Source organism: Acomys russatus, chromosome 2, assembly GCF_903995435.1.
Source record: "Acomys russatus chromosome 2, mAcoRus1.1, whole genome shotgun sequence".
In the NCBI taxonomy this organism is placed as follows: domain Eukaryota; kingdom Metazoa; phylum Chordata; class Mammalia; order Rodentia; family Muridae; genus Acomys; species Acomys russatus.
This window is the reverse complement of record NC_067138.1, coordinates 25,396,231-25,422,627: the sequence shown is the minus strand read 5'-3', so window position 1 is coordinate 25,422,627 and position 26,397 is coordinate 25,396,231. Positions and strand designations below refer to the sequence as shown.

General features: G+C 37.5%; 1 protein-coding gene across 2 annotated transcripts in view; it reads left to right on the top strand.

The window, feature by feature from the left end:
* Pcmtd1 (protein-L-isoaspartate (D-aspartate) O-methyltransferase domain containing 1) overlaps nucleotides 1-24,531 on the top strand; it is a 72,729-nt gene extending 48,198 nt beyond the window's left edge. The window contains exons 2-5 of one of the 2 annotated variants that reach the window (XM_051159417.1): nucleotides 6,785-6,975; nucleotides 13,135-13,306; nucleotides 15,283-15,406; nucleotides 22,282-24,531. In XM_051159417.1, coding sequence (XP_051015374.1) covers nucleotides 13,253-13,306; nucleotides 15,283-15,406; nucleotides 22,282-22,649 — 546 coding nt within the window. In that variant the 5' untranslated portion in view covers nucleotides 6,785-6,975; nucleotides 13,135-13,252 and the 3' untranslated portion in view covers nucleotides 22,650-24,531. The remainder of the gene's footprint in view (nucleotides 1-6,784; nucleotides 6,976-13,134; nucleotides 13,307-15,282; nucleotides 15,407-22,281) is intronic. The other variant, XM_051159411.1, reaches the window with a different exon arrangement.
* Nucleotides 24,532-26,397: the final 1,866 nt, after the last annotated feature.

Sequence of the window (26,397 nt, the reverse complement as noted above, 5' to 3'; positions counted from 1 at the left end):
GAACAATTATGTGTAGTATGCTGGTTCTTGAACAGTATTGTTGATCCTGGTTAAGTAAATACAGAAGAAATCTCTGTGCTATGCAATGAGAAAAAAATAGGAAAGTTACCATGTAATTTTTAAATTAAAATATAGATAAATAATACGTGATGACTGGGTTTTCACTTACTAAATGTCATATGGTATCATCTGAATAGAAAACAGGATGTTTGTACTCAAAGTACATTTTGGTTACTGGTTTTAAACCTTTTGAGTAGTAGTTTAACATCCTGTCTTCTGTTTGTACCATAATTTGTATGTCATCATACAAAGCTCCCTCCTTATAGTATTCAGTTACTCCATAATAAGTTTAGTGGAAATTACTGTGTAAATACGTCTGTATGTGTCAGACTCCATTTTATGGAACTGTTTACTTTAACTCTGGCTCCTCTTTCCAAGACATATTACGTGGGTGTTGATCCTTGGCCAGCAGTGAAAGTGAAGATTTGGGGTGTAATAATACTGAAATTCTGCCTTGACAGTTTTATGGATCAAGGGCTCTTAGGCTTGAATTTGAAAGAAAGCCCGTGAATTGAAATAGCTTACTGTATGTAGGGCTTTGGCATGCCATTTTGTGTGGTTTGTCATAGTTTGCAATAGAGATAGCCTTACAAAAGATAGGAAACACAGGAAGCTTAGGACAGTCACTGCACTCTGAATGTCTTCCTGGGAGGGCAGTTTCCTGTTTTGCTCTTTTGCTTTTCTTCCTCTTCCTCTTGCCATTTGCTTTTTGTCTCCTCCTCTGTTACGAATTTGTATCTATCCTAGTGTGAATAATGCTTGAAGAAAACAGCTCTTGGAGCCCAACTGAGGCTTTGTGCAGCAGAGGTGTGGTTATAAATTGATTCTTAAGCACTTCAGGCAAGATTGACAGAGTTGAAATGTTCAGGTTATGTTTTTTTAGTGACACAATAGATCTATGTTGGACAGGTAAATTATCAATTTGCAAAACACTTTATCTCTTGTAGATTTATGTTATGTGTATGAGTGTTCTGTTTATATGTCTGTGTGTGCAACCACATACGAGCCTGGTGCACACTGAGTTCAGGAGATGGTGTCAGATCCTGCACTGGAGTTATAGAGTTTGAGAGCTGCCATGTGGGTGCTGGAATTCTAACCACAGTCTTCTGCAAGAGCAAGTGTGCCAAATCACTGAGCCCTCTCTCCAGAGCCTGAACAACTTTTTATAAATAATTAAAACATAATTCATACTTTCAGTCATTTTCAATTGCCTACTGCATTTATTCCAAAGAAACATACTTAACAGAAATCAAGGTTTTTAGCTCAAATTATTTAATAAGAAACTGCAATTAAATTTTAGTATCTGTTTGTGTCCTCATTGTTTTTCTTCTAATGACTAATGTTGTGCTGATTCTTGAGATGTGGGCATGATTAATTTTTACCTAGTTACTGAGATTTTTTTTGAATTGCTGAATTTCCTGTAACATATGTTTTAAAATTGAAACTAATGTGCCCAAAAGAAGTCTTTTAATATATTTCAACTTAGAAAATATAAAAGTAATAAAAATGAAGGCATAAAATCTCCAGTAAGCTCTGTTACTGGACCGTATTAGTTGTTAATACATTTCATCTGTTGATACATGAAGGTTTAGTTTCTTGTCATTAATCAACAAGCTTAAGGAAGATGAGTCACTAAGACAGCTCTCGTCAGGTTTATTGTTAAGAAGTGGTCCTGGTAGCAGTAAAATGTGCTATGGTTTTAATGATTTTTATTTTGTATAGTATAACAAATCAGTTTGAAGGTTGTTTACATGTTTCATTTATATTTTTGTATTCAATGTTGTGTGTGGGTAGGTGTGCTTGTTAATGTGAGTATGGACATGAAGGTATGCATACATGTGTGTATGTGTTGAGGCCAGAGATTGATGCGGGATCTCTTTCTTCTGTCACTCTTCATTTGTACTTTTCAGACACAGTCTCTCACCCAAGTTGAAGCTCTTCAACCCAGCATGCTTGGTTTTTTTATATGCCTCTGGGAGTACAGACTCAGGTCCTTACTTGCATCGCTGGCATCTACTGGGACACCTCAGCCTCCCCCCCCCCCCCCCCATCTCTCTATCTCACAAAATGTTCTCACGAGCCAGGCATGGTGGCTCACACCTTTAATCCGAGCACTCTGGAGGCAGAGGCAGGCAGATCGCTGTGAGTTTGAGACCAGCCTGGTCTACAAAGAGAGTCCAGGACAGCCAGGCTACACAGAGATACCCTGACTTGAATAACACCCCCCCCCCTGCACACACACCAAAAAAAAATATTGTCACATGATTGTAAAATGATTAAAATTAAAAAAAAATTGTTACTGTTATGCAGATTTTTAAACTAATTCCAGAAATGATGATTCATACATTCAGTGAAGAGTAATCTAAGTGCTTCCTTGTGACATTGAATGTTTTTGCTATCCCACTTATAATCATTAACATAGCTGCTGAAGTGTTATAGCTTATTTTTGAAACATTTTTATGTTAATCTATTGTAAAGAAGTCAGTTGGAACATTTGTACCTTACTTCTTAGGCAGTGGTATTGTAGTCAGGTTTCTATTGATGTGATAAACACCATGACCTAAAGCAAGCTAGCAAGGAAAGAGTTTATTTCTGCTTACAGCTTAAAGTCCATCACTGCATGTAGTCAGGGCAGGAACTCCAGGTAGACTCCTGGAAACAGGAACTGAAGGAGAGGCACAGAGGAGGGTTGCTTTCTAACTTGCTCCCTATGGCTTGCTAAGCCTGCTTTCTTACTGTAACCTAGGACCACCAGCTTAGGGATGACACTGCCCAAAGTAGTAAGCCAGGCTACCCTTTGAAGATTTTCTTATATATATCTGCTGAAGGTCAGGGTGAGCTCTCATATATGGGAGGGTGAGAGATCTAGTAACTAGTGTTAGAATATATAATGTACAATGTAGAAATACAAGTAAGTGTGTGTGTTTGTGTTGCATGTGTAGTGTACAAACTTGGGTCTTATGTCTGAAATCATTTGTTCTTTGAATGAGTCATTGATACATGTCTGTAGAACTATGTTAGTGTCACATGAACAGATCCATGGCTCAGCGCAGTTCCTCAGAGTTTACTGTACTTAGACATAGGAAGCAGGATTACTTATTCCTTAGTGATGGTGTTCTCTGACCTTCCTTATGAACTGGTCTGATTTCAAAGGATTTCCTAAACACAAATGACCAGATGATTATTTTTAGGGTGGCTGGGCTAAATGGTCTCTGATGGCAGCCAGTGACGTTTGCCTCTGCAGGAAAAGATGACTCTAATCCTCAAGAGAGAAATGGTCATGGCAGGTTCTAGCAGCATTGCCCTGCTGTTGCTAGTTTATTGAACTCTAATAGTCTTCACACACTACAAAATGCCATTTTTATTTTATTATTTTATTTTTTGTAGTTTTTTAAAAGATTTATTTATTTATTAAGTACACAATGCTTTGGATGCATGTACCTGTACGCCAGAAAAGGGTACCAGATCTCATTATAGATGGTTGTGAGCCACCATTGGTTGCTAGGAATTGAACTCAGGACCTTTGGAAGAGCAAGCAGTGCTCTTAACCTCTGAGTCATCTCTCCAGCCCCCTCCCCCCCTTATATTTTATTAAACATTTTTATTAATCTACTTAGAGCAGTTGATTCTTGCCTTCCATGATGTGGGTCCTGGGTATCAAACTCTAGTTGTCAGATTTGCCAGCAAGCAGCTTTCCCCACTGAGCCAAAAGTTCACTTGACAGCCATCAAGGTTCCTTTTTCAAATGTTCACTCTGGTCCAGATTGGTATTGGGGCCTTATTCGCTGAGGCTTTGAAAAGACTAGGTGTTGAGTTGAGGGCTCTCTGCAAACACCACAGCCAGCAGAGTAATGGTCCACATGAGGCAGAAAGGAAACTGATTCAGCCCTACTCAGTGCCGGTGTTGGTTCAGACTTCTAAGTCACACTTGATGCTTTATCTCAGACATATTTCAGCACAGCTAATGATAGTTAACTCAATCTCATGTATACAACAAAGTTTAAAGCATGTTTATGTTGAAACTCTTTAAAAATACACCCATAAATATGGGTTCTATTGACTGAGAAACAGTGCTCAAGATAAGGGTGTACGGAGTAACTGAGCTAAGTGTAAAAGTCTGTGAGTCAAGTGAGGCCTGGCCCTACAGACAGCACACCTCACCAGGCTGCTGACTGCATCCATTTCTAGTTTCCGGACTGTAAACAGGTTATACATCTCTTCTTTGCAGAGACATCCCCGCATCTTTTACATTCTGTGGTCCCTAGTGCTTACCTGTGAGCACAAAGACCATTTTTATTTAGTCAACAAGAGGAGGAGGAGGAAGTTGGGGGAGTCAGCTTACTTCAAAACAGTGTTTATTCAGTAAGCAAAATACATTTGTCCAGCTGTAAGTACTTGGGGGAGCATCTTAGAGAAGCTTGAGTTGTAAATTTTGACCTCATAGAAGAGTTTGTCATTAGTAAAACATTTATTTATGGCTATGTATATGAGTTTACTTAATATACAAATGTGTGTATACAGTTGATTTGGCTCTTTAGGTCAGTAGAGTGTACCTCTTCCCTCAAGATGACTAGAGAGAGTGTTTTGGAAATGCTTCTCTGTAGCCAAATGAGCAGAGTTTTCATATTCTTGTAGCTGAACACATACGTGAGTCATAGATAATGAAAACAGTAGTGTGTAGTCAGACCAGTAAGTAAATCTGTTGTCTTAGACCGGTGGTTCTCAACCTATGGGTTGCGATCACTTTGACAGGTTGCATATCAGATATCTTGTATATCAGATAGTTACATTATGATTAATAACAGTAGCAAAACAGTTATGAAGTACCCAAGAAAATAATTGTTTTAAAGGGTCACAGCATTAGGAAGGTCTATTTTAGACTCTGGCCAGTTAAAGTTGATATTATTATTATTATTATTATTATTATTATTATTATTATTATTATTATTATTATTATTTCTTTCTAGAAATTAGGTGCTACCAATATATTATAGCCTAGCCACTTAGCACTTGTTATGAAATGTAAAGCAGCACTTTTATGTGTATCATGTATTTCCTTGAGATAAGAATCAGACACTGTCAACTGAGATAGGACAGCTCGGCCTTATTGGAGGGGAAGATGAGTGAAAGACAATGCATTCTTCATCTTTTGTAGTTTCAAATGACATAAGTGATGCATGGCTACAGTTAGTGTCCTGGGTTTACTTACAATTAATCAAAGGTTTATTTTCCACAGTGATTTATAGTTGAAAATTAACTGCTTCTGTATTTAGTTTTATCACTGGAGTAGTTTCTTATGTTATCTTTAAGAGAATTGTATTGAAGTTATCTTGCTTTTGTAATTAATTTATACTTTTCAGTTGTTGGTATATCTTGATATACTAATAGAGTCCAGAAATAATTTTATATAAATTATTGCAAGTTGTAAGCAGTTGGGTTTTTTTTCTCTCAGTGGTATTGAGGATACATGCTAGATCATTGTGCCACCAAACTACAACCTCAGCCATTTTAAAATACGGTTTTTAACTGATTGTGATGAGGCGTACCTGCAGTCCCAGCACTCGGCAGATTGATGAAGGAGTATTACTGAGTGCTCCAAGCTAGCCTAGCTGCAGAGTCAAGCCCTGTCTTAAAAGCATTACTTTTTTTCCCTGTATTTATTCCTTCCTTCCTCCCTTTTGTTTCATTTTGTTTTGTTTTGTTATAACAGGGACTTGTTAAGTTGCTCCGATCACCCTCAAATTTGTGATCCTCCTGCCTCAGCTTCAACAGTGCTAGGACTGTAGGTGTGAACCGCCAGACCTTGCTAGACAAATCTTAATGTGATAGAAGACAGTCAAATTGTTTGAGGACAGAGAATCCTTAAGCTGGGCATGGTAGCACACGCCTTTAATCCGAGCATCCTGGAGGCAGAGGCAGGCAGATCACTGTGAGTTCAAGGCCATCCTGTTCTACAAAGTGAGTCCAGGGCAGCCATGGCTACACAGAGAAATCTGTCTCCAAAAACCAAAAACCAAAAAATAAATTAAAACATTGTAAAAGAACTGTCAGTTCTAATATTAACATCTATGTGGAAAAATTCAGTGGCTTTAAATGACTTAGCTGTCAGATTTTCTCTAAATCATTTAGGGACCATTTCAGTACTGTGGGTTTCTACAATGCCACAGTAATTCGGGTTTGTTTATTCAGTGCAAACAAACAAACAAACAAACAAACAAGGAAAGCCACTTTATTTAACATTTTACTTCAAATAATGCCTGAATTGTCCTAAGATGAGTCTGATGCAGTTGGAAGGGAAAACACTTGAAAAGGTAAAGTCGCTGTTTTCTCATTTTCATTCAGCAGTTTAGTTACTGATAATAAGGTATTTGAATGGTGTATTTGGAGATCAAGAGTTTAATATTTCCCTTGCTTTCACCCCAGCAGAAATGTTTAAAGTTTGTCTTATTTTTAACAAAGTTCTTATAGCTCTTAAGACTCAAACTGTATTTTAATGAAATGTTTTAAGAAAAAGATTTTGTGATTCATTTGTCAATTTCTTTTGGATGAGATATGAGAACAAGGTAGGACTCTTCCCTAGGTCCTTGAAATTCCTTTATTCCATTGGAATAATTGTCTACAATTTCAATGACAGTGTCCGCTGGCACCTAGTTAAGCTAGGTGCACAATTGCTGGCCCAGCCTCACAGTGTATTGAAGGGGAATGTTGTTTTTTCTACTCTCAGTCAGCTCCTAGACCTAGACTATCCGTCTAAGAGGGAAGCCACAGGGCAAGGCTAGGTCACCCTGTCTCCTAGCTGCTTTTCAAAAGAATTATATGGGCAAGTTGGCAAGGTCCCTGCTGTGAACGCAATCATCTGTCCATCTGAAGATGAAGATGGCCCAACATGGACCTGTAAAGAAAGCCGTTGCTAAGGTAAGTGATTGGAATACTGGTCTGATTTTGGGCAAGTGTTTATGTTCTCAGCCAAGATGTCTGTATGTTCTGCATTCTTCCATGAATGGTTTTCGGTGAACAGCTTAGTAAGAGCAAGTGAAGTGTGTTCCTGTGTGAGAATCTCACACCAGTCATTGTGTTTTCAGGTATTGGTAATATAGCCTCACGTGAATGAATTTGTGGGTATTTTACCAGCTTCAGGACTCCTCCCACCCCACCCCCCACCCCATATACAGATAACTTTTATGTTTGGTAGTGTAATTCAGGGAAGCAAGTTTATTTGGCTATTTTGTTTTGGGATTTTTCTAAAAGTAAAATGTCTGCAATTTTAAGTTAGGTACAACATTTTAAGACACATCTAATTTTAATATAAAAACTAGGAGAGAATACCTGAGCCATTCTTAAATACAACCACATATATTTATCTACTATTTGGTAGATTAGTTACATATCTCAGGTTTCATGTGATGCGTGTTTTGTGTGAAAAGATAGAATTTGGGTTTCCTAATTCATTATATCCTAACCTGAATTACATGTATAATTAATCAATATTCATAGTGCCATTTTATATACAGACATTCTGGACGTTCATTGCTAAAGTGTTCTAGGAATTGCTGTTAAGTGTACGTAGAAATTTCTGTTAAGATTTAAAATGTACTTTGTCTCTGTATTTTAAGCAACTTTAGTGTGGTACATCTTTTGAAATAGTCAAGAACTAAAAGAGAATTGCTTTTTAAATTTTCTACTTTCCTGGAAGAATCAATAGGAGTTATATCCGGTTAATAATAATAACACTGTTAACCAACACCATCTGTGTCTTGACTCAGTTATTTACTTATTCATCATTTATATTAATGGGCATATCAATAAACATATGCCACAATTTAGCTGGGGCAATGCCAGCAGTGGGCTCTGGTAGTTATTCCCCAGCTGACTGGTATGAATTTATTTCACGGATGCTATGGTAAAGGTACCGTGACATTACTAAGGCATTTCAGATTCTTCATTGCATGCTATCCAGAAGCACCTACGGTGCTTTGTTCAAAAAGTTAATCTATCCATATATGTAAGGCTTTAAAATTTTAACAGTATACAATTTTGGAATTTTTTAACCAATTGTGAAAAATCCATGTATTATAGGTAGGAAAGATTACCATAATTTTATGGTATAATAAATAATGGTTGAATGGGGAATACTTTGGGAGAGATTTTTTTTTCTGTTTTTTTAAAAAATTATTTGACATTGTTATAAATTGTGGTGACTCTTTATTGTATATTTGATTTATATATTCTTTATTTTCTTTATGTTTTTATTGCCAACATTTTTCACAGTTTCACTGTATCTTGAAATTTTTATAAATAGAAATAGTACAATATTTTGGGATTTAAATTAAATTTTCTTAGTATGTTTTTATCTATTTTGTTGTGCGTGGGGCATGGACTTAGAGGTCAGAGAACAACTTGTGGGAATCAGTTCTTTTCCTGCACCATGTGGTTCTGAGGATAAACCCGGTCATCAGGTACCTTTACTCTCTGAGCCATCTCACCAGGCCTGGAATATTTTCTAATTCCACTAGACTTTCAAATTTAAGTGTCCTATATAAAGAAGTTAGTATGTAAAGGTTTAGTAAGTTAGTGAATTAGAAGTCTATATTTCATTTTGTTAGTGAGCACTAGAGATTGAATTTTTCTTCCAAAATGATGTTTTATCTATACATTGAGGTAAATAGACTCCTTCATATCTCCATTAGAAGGAGAAACATTCAAGTTATTATTAGAATAATGAGCATGGTTTTAGATATTCAGTTAAATGACACCAAAGCCAAGATTTAATTTGGTTTTTCATATGTTCGGACAAGATACATTTAATGCTGCAATTAGCAACCTGCATTATGATCTGTGAACCATTACATCACTATAGAGTGCAGGGGGCGTTTACCAACCAGCATCATAATCTGTGAACCATTACGTCACTATAGAGTGCAGGGGGCGTTTACCAACCAGCATCATAATCTGTGAACCATTACGTCACTATAGAGTGCAGGGGGCATTTACCAACCAGCATCATAATCTGTGAACCATTACATCACTATAGAGTGCAGGGGGCGTTTACCAACCAGCATCATAATCTGTAAACCATTACGTCACTATAGAGTGCAGGGGGCGTTTACCAACCAGCATCATAATCTGTAAACCATTATGTCACTATAGAGTGCAGGGGGCGTTTACCAACCAGCATCATAATCTGTGAACCATTACGTCACTATAGAGTGCAGGGGGCGTTTACCAACCAGCATCATAATCTGTGAACCATTACGTCACTATAGAGTGCAGGGGGCGTTTACCAACCAGCATCATAATCTGTGAACCATTACGTCACTATAGAGTGCAGGGGGCGTTTACCAACCAGCATCATAATCTGTAAACCATTACGTCACTATAGAGTGCAGGGGGCGTTTACCAACCAGCATCATAATCTGTAAACCATTACATCACTATAGAGTGCAGGGGGCGTTTACCAATCAGCATCATAATCTGTGAACCATTACATCACTATAGAGTGCAGGGGGCATTTACTTTCCCTTTAACTTTATTTCTAGGCAAGATTCTCTTTAGATCTTGATTTTTGTGATTATTGTATTTAGTTTGTAATTAGAGTTCTTTTTCAGAGTTGGTAGTTAGAAAAAGTAATGTAGCCGGGCGTGGTGGCACACGCCTTTAATCCCAGCACTTGGGAGGCAGAGGCAGGCGGATCGCTGTGAGTTCGAGGCCAGCCTGGTCTACAAAGTGAGTCCAAGATGGCCAAGGCTACACAGAGAAACCCTGTCTCGAAAAGCCAAAAAAAAAAAAAAAAAAAAAAAAAGAAAAAGTAATGTAAAATATGTATTTCCTACTTGTTTTATTTAATTGAATAAATGCATGGGGAGGGTAATTGGTGATAGAAATGTAGTTACACTTAGACATATTCAGGGATGTAAAAAACAAAACAAACAAAAGACAACAAAAACCAGGAAAATATTCCATAGGAAAAAAGTATTTTAAGGAGAAAGTTATTATAACACCTGTCTGTGTAAGACAAGCAGATGCCAGTTGTGTAGAGTTTTGTCCTTTGATGTAACTGTGTAGACATTGTCTATTGGTATGCAATGTAAACTTATTATTGAAATAGTATACTTTTTTGTAGAAAGTCTTTGAAAATTTATATGACTTTTATACACAGCGCAACTCACAATTGGGCTGGCCACATTTTAAGGGCTTAGGTCTGTGGTTAATGGCTGCCATCTTGCATAGTCTGGCTCTGGACATTACTGTCTGACCTTTCAGATCACAGCTGTTAATTTCACAGGAAGCTTCTGACCTCCGGGTCTGTCTGTTTTCTTTTACCTTCATTCTTAAGGCATCATATTCCTTTCCTCTAAATGTTAAAGCATTATCACAACTGTAAAGTGGGTTGTAATGAGCAGAATTGCTTAGTGGTTATTTTGGATTTGCTTGTGTTTGCAGTGAGCACCCATAGCTGAAGTTAGACCGTGTGTGCTTTTTGGGAGAACTTGTGGATAGGCACACAGTTTTAAAATCAGGCACAAAATTCATGAACAATATTGTGTTGTTTTAATTATACTTCTAATGATGTTTTCTTAGGTATTAGTTCTATAAGCTGTCCTGTATTTTAGTTAATAGGAAGCTTTCAAAACTGTGTATGTTTTAATAGGTTTGTAAAATAACTTTAATAACTTAAAACCCTTTGATATTTTTTAAAAAATTGTACATCTGAAACTTATAAGAGTAATATAAATTAGTATTTAAATTGGGTTTTTATAAGAACGGAGATTTTCAGACAGAACTAACTGGGAGTAAGTTTTTAAAAAGAGCATTTTGGTGCTGGAGTGATGACTCACTGGTTAAGAGAACTTGTTGCACTTGTACAGACCCAGGTTTGATTTCCAGCACTCACATGATGGCTTACAAGCATTTGTAATTTCAGTTCTGGGGGATCCAGATGCCCTTTCTGGCCTCCATTGGCACCAAACATGCACGTGGTACATACTGTACATAAAGGCAAAACACTTATATACATACAATGATAAAATAAATAAACCTAAAAAGAAGTTATATTTTGACTCTATTTTACAGGTTATATAGGCTTGTCTCTGAAAGAATAAATATCCCTAATGTAGATAACTTAATACTTTTAAGCACTAAGATTTCATTGTGCAGCTGATATTTTAAGTGTAAGTTTGAAGTATAGTGGACATTCATTACTAGCAGGTGGCCAATGAAGAGCATTTGGGCAAAGCAGCACCACACACAGACACAGGAATGCTTCATCATGGTTCACATTAAATTAGAGGCAGGTAATTCCATCTACCTTCAGAGAAATACATACATGCTGAAGCAGACTAGGGCGTCTGTCTTTGTTGTTGTAACAGAACACAAGCTACCTGGTGGGCCCTCAGGGCATGCATCAGGACATGACTAGATAGCATCTCATGATCAGCACATATTTGGGAATACTGTACAACATTTTTGATGCGATCTAGCTTTGCAACAACTGCTTAGTTCTGTGGACCCCAGCTCACCTCAGTGACATGGGAGTTAATCCCTTTGAGATGCTTTATTATAATCTTGTTCCCTCCTACCAAGGCTCTCTTAAAGATTTCACTACCTCGCGGCATTGCCATACTTGGCAACCAACTTACAGCACGTAGTTACATTAAAGGAAACACACCCTCTCTATCCAGAGCATAGTGCCCCCTTCTTCTCTGAAGGAGAACAAAATGATGGAAGGATATTCTGAAAATTCAGTGAGATGGCACTTAGTCAGTCAGTCAGTCAATCGATCAATCATACAATCAACCAATCCAGGACATGCCTGGTTCAGTATGAAGGTGTGGAGATGACAGTATAGTGTGCACTGTTTTTAACTCCTGTCTCCCGGCTCTTTTAACCCTTTCCTGTTTCCCTTTAGTCCCATGTATAGTGAAAGTAAGGAAACAAAGTCAGGATGCAAAACTGGGTGGACTTCTCTTTAAATGTATGATCATTGATGTATGTTTTAGTGGATTTTAATGAGAACGTAATATGTAGTAAGTTCACTATTAACTATCAAAGGGCAGGATATGTTTTAGAAAGTAAAATTGGTTCTGATTGAAATCATTTAGTCATCCTTCAATGTTTTGCCAAGCTCTCACTGTAAATTATTTCATTTGTAAATAATGGCTTAATCTTTCTGTATGATTTTATACTATCAACTTAAAGGTTGGGAAGGGGGGTCACACCTGTAACTCAAGCACTTAAAAGGCTAAAGCAGAAGGACTTGAAGGAGTTTGAGCCCAGCGTGGGCCATACAGTGAGTCCAAGGTCTAAGGGGAGGAAAAGATTGCATTTACATCAAGCTTTTAATTTTATATAGTCTGTTTTTCACTTTGTTGGCAGAATTTAAGAAATAAACTCAAAAGTCTATATAAGGTAGCATATTACCAGGAGCCAGCTTTGTAACTAGAAGTACTGGTTGGATAAACCTTGAAACCACATTTTTTCTTGTGTCAATTAGCAAAACCATAGAAGCACAGTTAGGAAAATCACCACTCATTTGCGCTCTATCCCAATCTTGTAAGTTGCTTGGCCATAAATTTTAGGAAAACCATTCTGATCTTAGTGGTTGCAAGGGTCATGGCCAGTAGATTGGTATCTCTTTGTCAAAATTGTGTACTGTTTCTGTCAGCAACAGCAGTGCATAGAGAGGAATCCGTGAATGAGCCCTTCTCCTTCCTGTTGGCTCTAAGTGTCTGAAAAGAAAGTGAAAGTCTTTCCCTGTCGTTGACTTTCATCCTCGAACATCATTTTGGGGACATCTTAAGATTGTCGTTGGATGGGCCTCTCATTTTATTTATTTCTATGCCCTAAGTAAAATTTCGTATGGCCCGAATAGGTTCATGCCTTGTATGTTGTGCCACAGATGACAAAATGATATACTTGATGAATGTTAAATTTCGCACATATTTTTAAATAGAAATTTCTAATTGTATTTTATCTTAAAATTAATTTTGGTAGCCTTGCTTTTTCAAGGACAGGGTTATGAGAATTTGCCAAAGTGCTAATGTTTAAACAAAATTAAATGTTTGTTTTCCCACACAGATTTGAATTCTGTGAACCTGCATTTGTGGTGGGTAATTGCCTTCAGATAGCTTCTGACAGTCATCAGTATGACCGAATTTACTGTGGAGCCGGAGTCCAGAAAGACCATGAAAACTACATGAAGATCTTACTCAAAGTTGGGGGCATCCTGGTCATGCCTATAGAGGATCAGGTACCTTCACTGTCCTGCTTTTGTCACAGGACAGGTGTGACCTTGGGAATTATGAATTAGGAAAGACTACATTATAACTTTTGAAGAAGAAACAAGTCTACAGATCTATGTATGTGCAGAGAAAGAAGCTTGAAAGAGATCCTTAAATATATTAAGCACAGCAGCTGTAGAGAGGAAGTGTCATGGGAAACTAGAGCCCATTTGATAGCCAGCCTCAGCCAGGCAGTTAGTTCTTCAGTTGGAAGGTGTGTGATTGAATGAATGCATGTCCTCTATCTGTAACATGTTAGGTTTGGTTTGTGACTGGCTTCAAGTGCTTAGTTTCATACATAAAACAAGTGATTTAAAAAAAAAAAACACTCTATTGAGGGACTGGAAAGATGACTCAGTAGATTACAATGCTAAACATTATTAGAGATGTTTCTAGAAGGAACAGGTATGTGATTGAGTGGTAGAGGGCTTGCCTATCAGGTGATGCTATGAGTTCCGTCTCCAGCAACACATAGAAACATGCATGCATGCGCGCGCATGCACACACACACACACACACAAACATGGCACATATAGTAAAAGAAAAAAATAGACATGCGTGTCTCATTTTGAAGGGGTGTGGAGAAGAGAGCCCAGTGTGTAGTTTTGAACTCACATACACATGGTACATGCACTTTCTTTGGTTTACTTGAAAATTTCCAAGGTTTACACTTAAAATCATTCATGTGTTTGATTTCCTTTAATGATGTATTTGAAGATCTGTATTTCATGAATCAGGGTTTTATTATGTAACTCAAGCTAGCCTGTAATTCAGGACTTTGGTGTCTTAGTACATATGTGTCTTGGATAATGGGCATTTAAAAATAGATGTTTGCTGAATAGATAAACATTTTTTTGTGATTATTAAAAACATTAAATTACATTTATTTATCATATTAGTTTGCGTGTATGGAGGCATACCACAGAACATGTGTAGAGGTCAAAGGATAGCTTGTTGGAGTTGGTTTCTCGTGCCACGTAGGTCTCAGAGATGAAAACCACATGTCAGGTTTGCCAGCAAGCACCTTTACGAGCTAAACCCTCTCTCTGGCCCTGACTATGTTTGTTTGTGGTGTCAAATTAAAGTTAGAATTAGAATCTCTTTTATTGCTGCTATATAAGAGCATAAAGTGAGTTCAGTGGTATAGTAATGAAAGTATTGTCTCTTTAACAGTGCAGTCACGAAGTGACTGCACCTATTTCAGACGTTTGTTTGGGGAGACAGTGTTGTGTACAGATCTGTAGTGGTACCTGTAGAAGCTGCTGCTAATGTACAGTGGTGTAGGGCCATCTACTGGAGAATGGTCAACCTAACAAGCACTCCATCCCTAAAGTAAACTGACTTTCCATTTTCTAGTAGCCATCACCTGTCAATAGTTACATCAGTCATGGGTGGAGCTTCCTGAGGCCCTTCTGCCAATGCTGAAATTTTGACGAGCAGCTGCTGTGAGCCAGTGGGTGCTAAGGTCCTGTCAGGTCCAGAAAACACTGTTTTCTAGCAATGCTCCATGACCCCTAAGGTCTTAAATTTTTTTTCTGCCCTCTTTATTGTGATATTCCTTGAGCCTTGGGGGTATGGGAAAATGTGATAGAGATGCCCCATTTATGGCTGAGTACTCCACAGACACTTATTCTCTGGAGTTTGCCAAATTGTGAGTCTGATAAGGACTGAAAGCTTTACTCATAATGGACAGTTTTTTTACTATGACCATTTAGTTAAAAAATAGTGGTAGGTTCTACACTGGGTTCTGTGAGCTCTTCAACTACAGGTTCTTGGCCAAACTAAAAGTACTAGGTATGCATATCCTGTGGAGTGGGTGGTAGATTTCTTTTAAATGGAAATAGCTTGGTTGCATTTAATTGTTACATTCTCGTTGGCAATTATTCATGTAAAAGTTTGATATTAAGGTAATCACAGTGCTTCTTTCTTGTTTTGCTCCAAATAGTTAACACAGATTATGCGGACTGGACAAAACACTTGGGAAAGCAAAAATATCCTTGCCGTCTCCTTTGCGCCACTAGTACAACCTAGTAAGAATGATAATGGCACACCGGATTCTGTGGGGCTCCGTAAGTAGATCTTTGAACTCATAGAATGAGTTGTCACTGATGGGATTTCACTCATGTTTTGGATTTAGTGGATCATATAGTTATAAGGAATTAAATATGGCGGTAATGCAAGAGGAGATTTACTATTCTTCCCTTAAGAATAAAAAATCTTTATGTTGAATGGGGCACTGTAGCTTCCTTCCTGAAAACTAAGAAGAAAGGCATACCAACTGTGAGCTTACTAGTTTGTGATGTGGTAGAAAGTAACTGGTTGTGGTGTGACAGGGTCTGCTTAGATTCAGCACAGCTCAAATACCAAGTTGGTATTATGTGATCAAGCCCCTACTGATCAATCAGGGATACAGAACAGACTTGGGATCTTAACTGTGGCCCTGAGCCAGAATGTTACAGAGCTTTTAAGCCTAAAAAACCACAAACATCTGTGCCAAGTTACAGTTACAGGTTTCTACCAATCACAATTCAGAGATAGGGGACTTTCCTGGGGACATTTCCCTGTGTGGTCCATCTATCTTGTCCTCATTGGTTGACTTATTCAACTGCAGTGGGGCGACTTGACTAGCATTCATGTCTCAACTTGCAAACTAGGATGCTAGTTACCTATCTACATATCTCTCTCAGCCAAGCAGGATGTCAGTTACCTAGGGAGGTCTTGAGAACTTAAACTATGTTTGAAACCTATTCAAATGGAACTTTTACTCAAAATGGCTTCAGTTGGGTTCCTTCTTACAGGGGAAGAGCATCTGATTTCTAAGGGTGGTAGGAAGCAAGGCCATTTGCTGAGAATGCTATCAAAGAACCTGCTTGGTCAAGAGTTCAGGGGTAGCATCATTTATATTTTGGCTTCTTTTTTTGAGGCAAGGTTTCCTATTCACTGTAAAGTCAATGATGGCCTTGAACTCCTATTCTTCGTGCCTTCACCTTCTGACTGCTGGGACTGTAGACAAGTCTACTACACTGACTGGCAGCATCTTTCAGAGATAGTGACTACAAAAGGTTAGGCTCATGAAGAGAACAAGAGGTTCAAGATCAGGAGCATGTTTAGGGGCTGTGGAGGATCGATCATCACCAGGAAAGCGGGAAAGTAGACTAGCTGTTATGAAAGGAAAAGGCAAAAGTAGGCTAGTTATTGTGAAGATAGTCGATGTGGGTGTGGATAGAATTGATTGAAGGCAGAAACATACCACAATGTGAGGAATGTGGGTGGAGGAAAAAGAATTGGTTTTCTCTTTAATGACTAGCTGAGATTGTCTGTGTTACATTGTTTGGAAGGAGGTGTAGGCTATGTTTGAGATGCCTATGAGTATACAAGTGTCCGGAAGCCGTTTGGGCCCAAACCTATTACACAAATGAAATATCAGTTGAGAATCTTCAGTGTAAAGATGGTGTCCTAAGCTGTACTTGGACAAGAAATAGATTAAATCACCTTAGGGTACTAGAGATAAAGGTAGAGAAGAGGATTTTGAATTGGACCTGTGACTTCCTGTTTTCTCTCTAAATTTCTATCTAAAGTTTTAGGCCATTAGTTAAGGGATCTAGGTGTGCGGGATGTTGGAAACCAAGAAAATAAAGTCTCAAAGAGAATATAGTAGGTATCTGAACCAGACTTAGAAGGCCTTGAGAAAGAGAGAGAGAGAGTGACTACCATTAACTGGCTTTGAATATGTCATGGTTTTGTTAAATATTAAATAAAAAACTAAACTACAAATGAACCTCTGATTCAATTTTATTTTATAGGAATTTGGCTTTATACAATAAGCTCTTTTTTTTTTTTTTTTTTTTAAATATAGCCTTGGCTGTCCTGGACTCACTTTGTAGACCAGGCTGACCTCAAAATCGCAGAGATCCACCTGCCTCTTGTCTTCCCAAGTGCTGGGATTATAGGTGTGCGCCATTGAACATGGCTACAAAGTTCATTTTATTCTCAGTACTTGTTTGGTTTTCTTATGAGCCATATGACATTGGAACTATTGAAATGATTTCAAAAATTACGAGCCTAATATCCCCAAATTACTTGGTTTAGTATGTGGCCTGTAGTAATGGTTAGTAAAAAGCCAAGTCTTACTTTTTTAATCCATTAAGGTTAGATACCTTAATGCTGCTTAATGCTGGCGCTCTCAACTTCATTACTAAGCAAGGTCAATGAGAGGGAAAGAGATTAGCTTTGCATGGTTCTGATAGACTTGTCCACCCAGTTACAGGAAACAGGCGTGGGTGAGCACAGCCTACTATTATGTTTGAGCTTTGTTGTTTTACACACTCAAACCACAAGCTATTTTCTCCCTGGGAAAACTGAGAGAGAAGTTGCAGAGACCTTTGTGACCTGTGGTGTGGTAAGTGTCATTTTCTGGGGCTATCAGTAGTGGCTTGAAGGTTTCTTCACCTGGATCCTGAAGAATGCTATGAAGACATCATGACTGCTTGTAAGGATTTATAAAAATCACCCATTTTGACTCTGTGAGTCTATTAAAAATTAATCTCATTTAGAAAGAGACTAAGCTCTCATTTGTGAAAAATTTTGAAATTTTTATAATTTATAAACTGTTCTTAGCCAGTTTTACAAATATGCTTATATATACTTTTGGTGATAACAAAAAAAGCATATAAAATATCCACATACAACACAAAAACTAAAAATAAGAATGGTTAAAGAAAAAGAAGACAAAAAAAAAAAAAAAGGACTTGGTCTGTTAAAAATTAGAAGTTACTGTGCTGCAGCATTCACATCCTTCCAGATTACTTAAAACAGGATTTGTGCTGGGTGTCCAGTCAAATGAGTATCGCTTATACAAGTTTTATGGTTGTTTGATGAAGTCTGTGTACCCATGCCATTCTACACTAACTGAACTGACTTAAATTACCAGCTAAAAGAAGTATCAGGATAAAGCCAGTTTTCCTCACAGTATTGTAACAGAATTGAAGTTATTCCTTACACCTTAGTTTTTTGTAGCCCAATGGAAAGTTTAAAAAAAAAAAAAAAAAGCTCTATGGCACATTCTGCCTGTGGTGCTTTGTGTATAAGCACATTTCTTTCTGTTAGGCTCTTCAGCTTTGTGCAGTAGCCATGGAAATGCTTTGCTCCTGAAAGCTTCACAGTTCTAGAAGCATCTATATCTGACATTTGCTTTAGGTTAGCTTTTATAAGTCTTAGCTATGACTATGATTACATCCTAATGTAACTGATAATTGGCATGGATGCTGTGCTGTAAGTTACCAGTTTCCATTCACCTCCACAAAAATAGAAATGGCAAATAAGACAGTCACCATTGGATATTGGCTGCATATATATGAATATAAACTAGAAATAAATTCAACAAAGGCCAGATAGAAGGCTTAGTGGCCACAGGTATTTGCAGAACAAAGCCTAGTGATCTGAATTTGAATACAGGAACCCACAGTAGAAGTAGAAAACCAACTCCCGAAAGCTTTCCTCTGGCCTCCATACATGTGCTGTGGCATGTGTGCATCCACATACAAATAACACACATCATCATACACACAATGAAAGAAAACTGTGAGGGAAGTAGGCAGACAGATACGTTAGGGAAGTAGGCAGACAGATTTGTTAGTGAAGTAGGATCAGTGGTAATGTACAGGGCCAAATTAAAACAATCCATCTCCCCTCTGAAATATATTTTCAATAGAAATAATTTGAGTGGAGATGGAAGGGGAGGATTGATAAAATTGGATTGGCATCAAGAGACAGTAGTTAATATCATGGCAAAGGTACATTTTTTGATATTAACTCTTTCTGTATATCAACAGTCTCCAAGAGCAAGTTGAGAATTCTGGGAGTTGCTACCCCCCCCCCCCCAACTTTGTATAATGATCACATAATGAAAAACCTTTTAAGATTCCTATTTGCTGAAATTCCATAGAAGAATGGAGATTCAGAACAAGTTTCTCTTTCTGTTAATATGAATCACAGTATCTCTTTGTTCATAGAACATTATTTTGTTACTGACAGGGAATTAGAATAGACTAGACCATTGGTCCCCAAGCTCCTAAAAACAATACATGTGTAAACTCTGTACCAAATAGATGTGGCAACAATAAAACTGCTCATATTCAGTACCTTGTTAAAATGAAGTGACAATTTTTCCTTTGATATTTATCTGACTTAAAATCATATTCTTTCCCATGGTTTGATGTTAATGTGATTTATATGCCATATAAAACCATAGAAATATGATTCAAATTTTCAGAAAGAAGAGTATCTTGTTTAAGTTCAGAGGCAGAGAATACATAATAAATTATAAAATTTTATCACATTGGTTTCTGTGGAGTTAATATTTTAAAAATATCTTTAATATTTGAAGTTAGCATAAGAGAAACCACAATGTTCTGTACTTAAACAAATGACTTTTCTTAATCTTTCCCTTAATTTTGTTATTGTGGTAATTGTTTATTTTTATGAGACAGAGTGTCTCTGTAGCTCTGGCTGTAAATATAAAAGTTACTTTTATTCACCAGATATAAGTGTTGTCTTAGAGGAGGCTTACTGCCTCTGTCTCTAACCTAGGCCTAGTCCTGGAAGCTCTAGCCTCTGTACTATCTATTCTAGGCCTAGAATGTTTTCAGCCTCTGAGGCTCACTGCTGAATAAGCTCACCTCTCTAGCTCGTTCTGAACCATGGCTGGCTTGTTCAACTCAGCTGTTATGGCACACTTCTCTCCAACCTGATCAATGCAGATTGGCTTCTCTTATCTTTTAACTGAATTGCTCTACTTGACAATCTGTTCTAATCTTATGGCTCTTTGTCATTTGCTGGCTTGTTCTATCTTCACCTGTGTCTAGCTTGTTCTAGATTCACCCTCTCTCTCTGTAAAACTCTCCTGGTAAAACTGCCTCTCCTCCCCCTCCCCTTTTCTATGCTGCACTCTAATTAGTAGCCTCTCTTTCCTCTCATGAAAGTTGGGCATATCCTATTTTGTGATCTTTATCTGATATATCACTTTCTCCCTCAACTAGACATCATTGTTTGGGATTAAAGGTGTGTCCTGAGGGTGTGTCTGTATTTCAGCCAGATCACATAGACCTCAAAGGTCTTCAGATGTGATGCCTTTCCAGAACAGTCATTATTGTTGAATTAAAATTCCTTTATAGTAAAAATATAGGTAAAGTAAAATTCCTATATAGTAAAGACATAAACTTTTTTTTTGTGTGTGTGTGTGTGTGTATGGTATGCTTATACACATGTGTAAGGGTGCATGGCTCTGTGCACATACATACCGAGGCCAGAGGAAGTCCCAGCAACCCTCTTGTCTCCTGCATTACTGATATTACTCCTGAAATGGCCCTTCTTAGATACCGATGGATATCTCAGATTCCAAACAAGCAAACACATTTGGACTTCCTTCTCCTGTTCTTCTGTCTGTATCTGTTGAGTTTGTGTTTGACACATGCCCAGAAAATCAGGCTGCACACTGGATGTTTTAGTTTGATATTTTTCCTTTTAGCCACCATATCAAATTTGTTTCTGTGTGTCTTAGATGTATCAACATTTTGTCTGTTTCTCCCCATCTGTCCTGCTCCTTACTGTCGGTGTAGCCATATCTCCTGTTCACCCAAGTGTTCATCTGACCTGCTATTCCAAACACAACCAGCTAGACAGTAGTCAGTCCTTGAGCATATTCAGCATCTGTTAGGGCTTGGCTGTTCTCTTTGCCCATATCATTCTAATGGCTGCTAGATGATTCAGCTCCTTGAACTCTGGCAAAGCAGTCTCCTCAGGGAGGCCTTTCCCACCAGCTAGTGGAAAGCTACAATACCTTATGTGACTGCTGCTTTGTTTTGCTTACAATCCCTTTCTCTCTCTCTCTCTCTCTCTCTCTCTCTCTCTCTCTCTCTCTCTCTCTCTCTCTCTCTCTTCCCCACCCACCCCTTTTTCATCTGGTCTCCATCTTTTTAACTTCTCTCTTCCACATGTGAGCTCCCTGTATTCAGGGACTTTTCTAGTTTAAACCAGTCATATATCTAAATGAGTTATGTGTCCAGCTTATTGTTTAACAAGTAATCTGTTAAGTAATTTGGTGAACAATTTTGGATTGAAGGCACACTTGGTATTTTGTACATTTGAATTTATGATCCTTCTTCCTCCATTTTGTGATGCATTTGATGTAAGTAAGCATCAGTATCTTAAAACTGTGCCTCTTATATTGGGGATCTCTGTTTATTCACAACTTATATCTGACTTTTCTTTGCTGTGAACAAGTGTGTGCATTTGCTAATTGTCTCTGCCTCTCTCCCTCTCCTTTTCCCTCCCTCCCTTTCTCTCTCTATCTTACTTTCCAGCCACACACACACATACACGCACATGCCCATATGTGAGTACCCCCAAGGGCTTCAAAGTTCAGGCAGCCATTGAAATGTTGCATTGAGCTTTTCTGATAAGTATTTGTCTCCTATGGTTTATTCATTTTCTTAAGTACAATTTTACATTGTTAATTTATTTGTATGAGGTTTTTTTCCCGCATGTATACATGTGCAACATGAGCATTCCTGGTCTTTCATAAAAGAGGATGTCAGATCCTTTGGAACTAGAGTTAGTTACCAACGGTTGTGATCCTTCCCCTCCTCCCCATGTACACACTTATAACTTAAAACAAGCAAACAAAAAAAAGACTAAAACCTCTCATGTACTTACCATTTTGTCCTTATCCTGTCTCTAAATTATTATTTGTTCTTCCAGAGACTCTGAATGCATATAGATGACAGCATGGATGTTCTCCTCATTTTTCTGCACTTTCTGCCCTGCTCAGTATGCATTAAGTCATGTTTTAAGGACGCTCAAAGCAGTTTTCTATAGTTTAATGTTTTCTAAAGTTTGTGAAGAAGTGAGTACTATATAATGTTTTTATTTTTGTGTTTGTTTTTAGCCCCTTGTGCTGTCCGGAATCTTCAAGACTTGGCTCGTATTTACATCCGACGCACACTTAGAAACTTCATAAATGATGAGATGCAGGCCAGGGGAATTCCACAGAGGGCTCCACCCAAGAGGAAAAGGAAGAGAGTTAAACAGAGAATTAACACTTACGTATTTGTAGGTAATCAGCTCATCCCTCAGCCTCTAGACAGTGAAGAGGATGAAAAAATGGAAGAAGACAGCAAAGAAGAAGAAGAAAAAGATCACAGCGAAGCCATGAAGCGTGAGGAACCACCTCAGAACTTATTGAGGGAAAAGATCATGAAGCTTCCGCTCCCTGAGTCTTTAAAAGCTTACTTGACATATTTTAGAGACAAATAACTTTAATAAAAAAGAAGAATGCCTACTGATAATTCCTTTCCTCTTGTAAATGTAGTGTTTATTAGAAGTCAGGATTACTTCATTAGAATGTATTATCTCAGAAAAAAGCATAAGTTATTTCTCTTAATGACAGAAATTATGTATTCAGTGATTTGAAAGAGTCTCTTTCCTAAAATCTATTTTTCTTAAATATTGAGAAATTGCTGTTTTAGCACAGTGATCTCAAAGTGGAATGTGTCAATAGTCTGAACTTTGTATACAATAATTCCTTTCTGGTTCTTCATGGGTTTGTAGTGTTGGGGGTTGAATTTCATTCTATAAGAAGTTGGTACATTGTTACACATATATAGATTTATTTAAATTGCGTTTTGGATTTTCTTTATGCGAGCTTGCTTATCTAATAAGGAAAGCAAATGCTTGTAGACCTACTTACCTTTTCTTCTAGACATATTCCGGGCAACATATGAGTGCAATAATAATTCAAGATAATGAATAATTTAGCTTTAAAAACCACAGACTTCATGCAATGTTACAGGCCTGAAACTTTTGCTTTTGAATCTATTGCCAAAAGACACAGGGAAAATTCCTGCTTCTCTCATAGAGATTTAAGAGCACAGCAATTGAATGTTAAAGTAGGAAGTGGCTAATTGACACAACTAGTTTGTATGGGCCCTTTGTATTCTCAGTATTTAAAGATGATGAGGTTATCTTAACTTTAGAATTTTAAATGGTAGTAAATTTAGGATTGCTTTTCTATAATTAGCTATAAAGTATTAGATTGGAAAAGACACCCATCATCCCATTTGCCTCTAAATGTAGACAGTACGTCGTGGTAAGTGACCATCACTTCTTAGGTACCTGCAGTAACAGGGGTTGATGTAGTCAGTTGAGGCACTTCAGCAATGGGTCTTTTACTTAAGTGGATATTTATCTTTGACAAGGTAGGCCATGCTCGCCTCATCTACTCTATCTTTCTAGTATAGATAGTCATGGAAATTGTATATAGATGCCTTTGTATTAAAGTTTGGTTCAGAATCATAGTGGGATGTCTGGAACACATGCCAAGCTCATTTGCCTTTATTCTATGGTTTGTTTGGTTTTTTTGGTAAAATGATAATGAGTTTCACTTTTTGTTTATTGTTACATTCTTAAGCTACGTAGGATATCTGATGAAACAGGCAGTGCATGCTGTTACTAGTTCTTTCCTCCTAGTAAGGCCTACACACAATTCTTCCTTGTTAAGAAGCTGTGTGATATGACCTACTTACTACTTGGCATCACACAGATTATGTGTTTTTAAAGGGAAAGATTTCAAGTGTCTCAGTTATTCCCATCATATCACTGTCAGAGCAGCTGCTCAGATTTGCCTAAGGAAATGCAAACATGATGATTCAAAAGTTTTAAGTAACTCAGCTTTGATAATTCTGCATTTGTGAATCAGTTAAAATAGTTTAAACATGAAGTTGACCCAAATAATTGATAATGTTTTAGTAATATGAGAGACAAAATTATCGAAAGAATTCATTGGACTCTGGGTGAAATGAGTATGTCCAGTTTTTCTTAATATAATTAGTAAATATTATTAAGAAATACCCTATCCTGTTTCTGTCTAAAAAAGAAACCTCCTTCTGCCCACCTAAGGTGGTACTGGGCATTAAACCCAGGACCAGAACCTCATGCATTGTAGGCAAGCATTCTACAACTGAGATGTATCCTCAGACCATCATTCTGTTTTGTTCTGTTAAAAAATTGTTTAAGAAGTTTAATCTTGAATCCCTGGTACCCATATAGTTTTGTCCGGGAAGAACCTTCATTTTACTTGCCCATCCTGTCCTACATCTCTTTATTTTTTTCTTGGAGCTGATGTACAGATCTGAAAATACATATTGTGTAATGATCTTATTATTTAGGCGAGTATTGTTAATGATATATTTGAAGATGGAGGTTTTCCTGCTGTCTCTGTCCACTTTGACAAATTGTGCAGTAGATTGTCTTGATCATTGCATTTTTTGTCTTAAAATGTATATTTGTTCCTTTTAAATTCATTTATTTTTCAAGTGTGACTTTATGGTTGACTTTTAAAGGTAGGGATAAGGGAAAACTCAAGGAAAACTGTCTTGTGTGTTAACTGGGATGCATTAGATTAAGAATAGTTGAGTTTGTGCTTATTTTTGATGAAGTTGTGTTTACTTGAGTGGAATGTTACTCTTTATAGGTAAAGAAGTAGCAAATTCAGGTGAAATACAAGTAAATGGAAGAAAATTAAGAAGAAAAACTAAAACAAGAAACAATAAACAACAATGCAACTGCAGGTAAGCCATATGAGATGGCTTACACCTATAATCATCAACGTCTTTACTCAGCACTGGAGAGACAGACAGGAGGAATAACACAAAGTTAAGGCCATCTGGGGTTACAGAGTAAGTTTGAAGGCTATCTGGCCACAGAAGAAGGTATATGAAGAACTATAGGAGATAGCCTCACAGACTTGCATACTGACAAAAATACATTCAGGTTTATCTTTTGAAAACAACAAAGAAGCCTTGAGTAGAGGTGTGTAGTGCTTTAGGCTTGCAGCAGATTGGATACAGGGCCTGAAGGAGCATCTGCCATCACCGAAATCTCACGAATCTGCCATAGCTGCCAAGGGTCTAATGTAAATCTGTCCTCACTGGTCAGCGTATTGGATTCTGATATTAATCAAATGTTAAAATAGCATTCATGGTTAAAATACAAAAGGTGTGTTGATGGTTTGAGATGAAAGTAGAAGAAAGCCTGCTAAATAAATCATTGGGCAACTTGGGAGAGAAGTCATTTTAAATAAACAAATCACATTACACAGCATTATCCAGTGGCCTGCCTTTTTTTCTCTCTCTCTTAATTTTGAATTAAATAGTCACAGTGCATATAGTTATTTAGCCGCAGTTGTTAGGGCAGAAGTCCTGCCTCCATTGACCTCAGAGATGAGATACGGTCCCCATTAAGAGACTCAGTTAAAGAAATGAGCTTGATGAAATCAGATTGGATTTCTTCAGTGTGGCTGCACAGGAGAAAAGAACATACAGTGCTCTAGTGCCCCACACCTGTCTTGTCTTTAATGTATTGACATGAGCTTTGGATTGAGACAAATTCAGGCAAGGAGCATGAGTTAGGAATAACTGAGCAGGCCTGGCTAAAGTGTGGTTCTGAAAAGTGGTCCAAAGAAGTCATTGAAAGATCATTACCTCTACCAGTAATTGCTTCCCTCTGAGGATAAGGTGCTATTGATGCCTCTCTCTTAAACAACGGTTGTTCTGTTCTTCCAAGGTGACTTATGAGGCCAGGTAAGGAGGCAAGGCTTTTTAGCAAAATAGACTTAAGCCTTGATGTTTGACTTCGCTGCTTCACCCCTGTTACTTTTACTGCTATATTGAATACGAGTTGAGAGAGTGCATATGCTTCTTGAATTCTATGGTTTTCCTGGAAATGCTGCGTTCTCCCATTAAAATGCTTGTGCCTGTAGGTTTGCCACATATAACCTTTATCATGCTGAGATATGATCCTTCTATTCTGAATTTCTTCAAGACTTTTAACATAAATGGATATTGAATCTTGTCAAAACCTGCCTTGTTTTTGGGTTTATCAAGATGATCGTGTTATTTTTGTCTTTGAGTCCATTTATGTAATTTCTAACAAATATATTAACTCATTCCTATATCTCTGGAATAAAGCCAACTTGATTGTGGTCTTTTTTTTTTTTTTTTTTTCT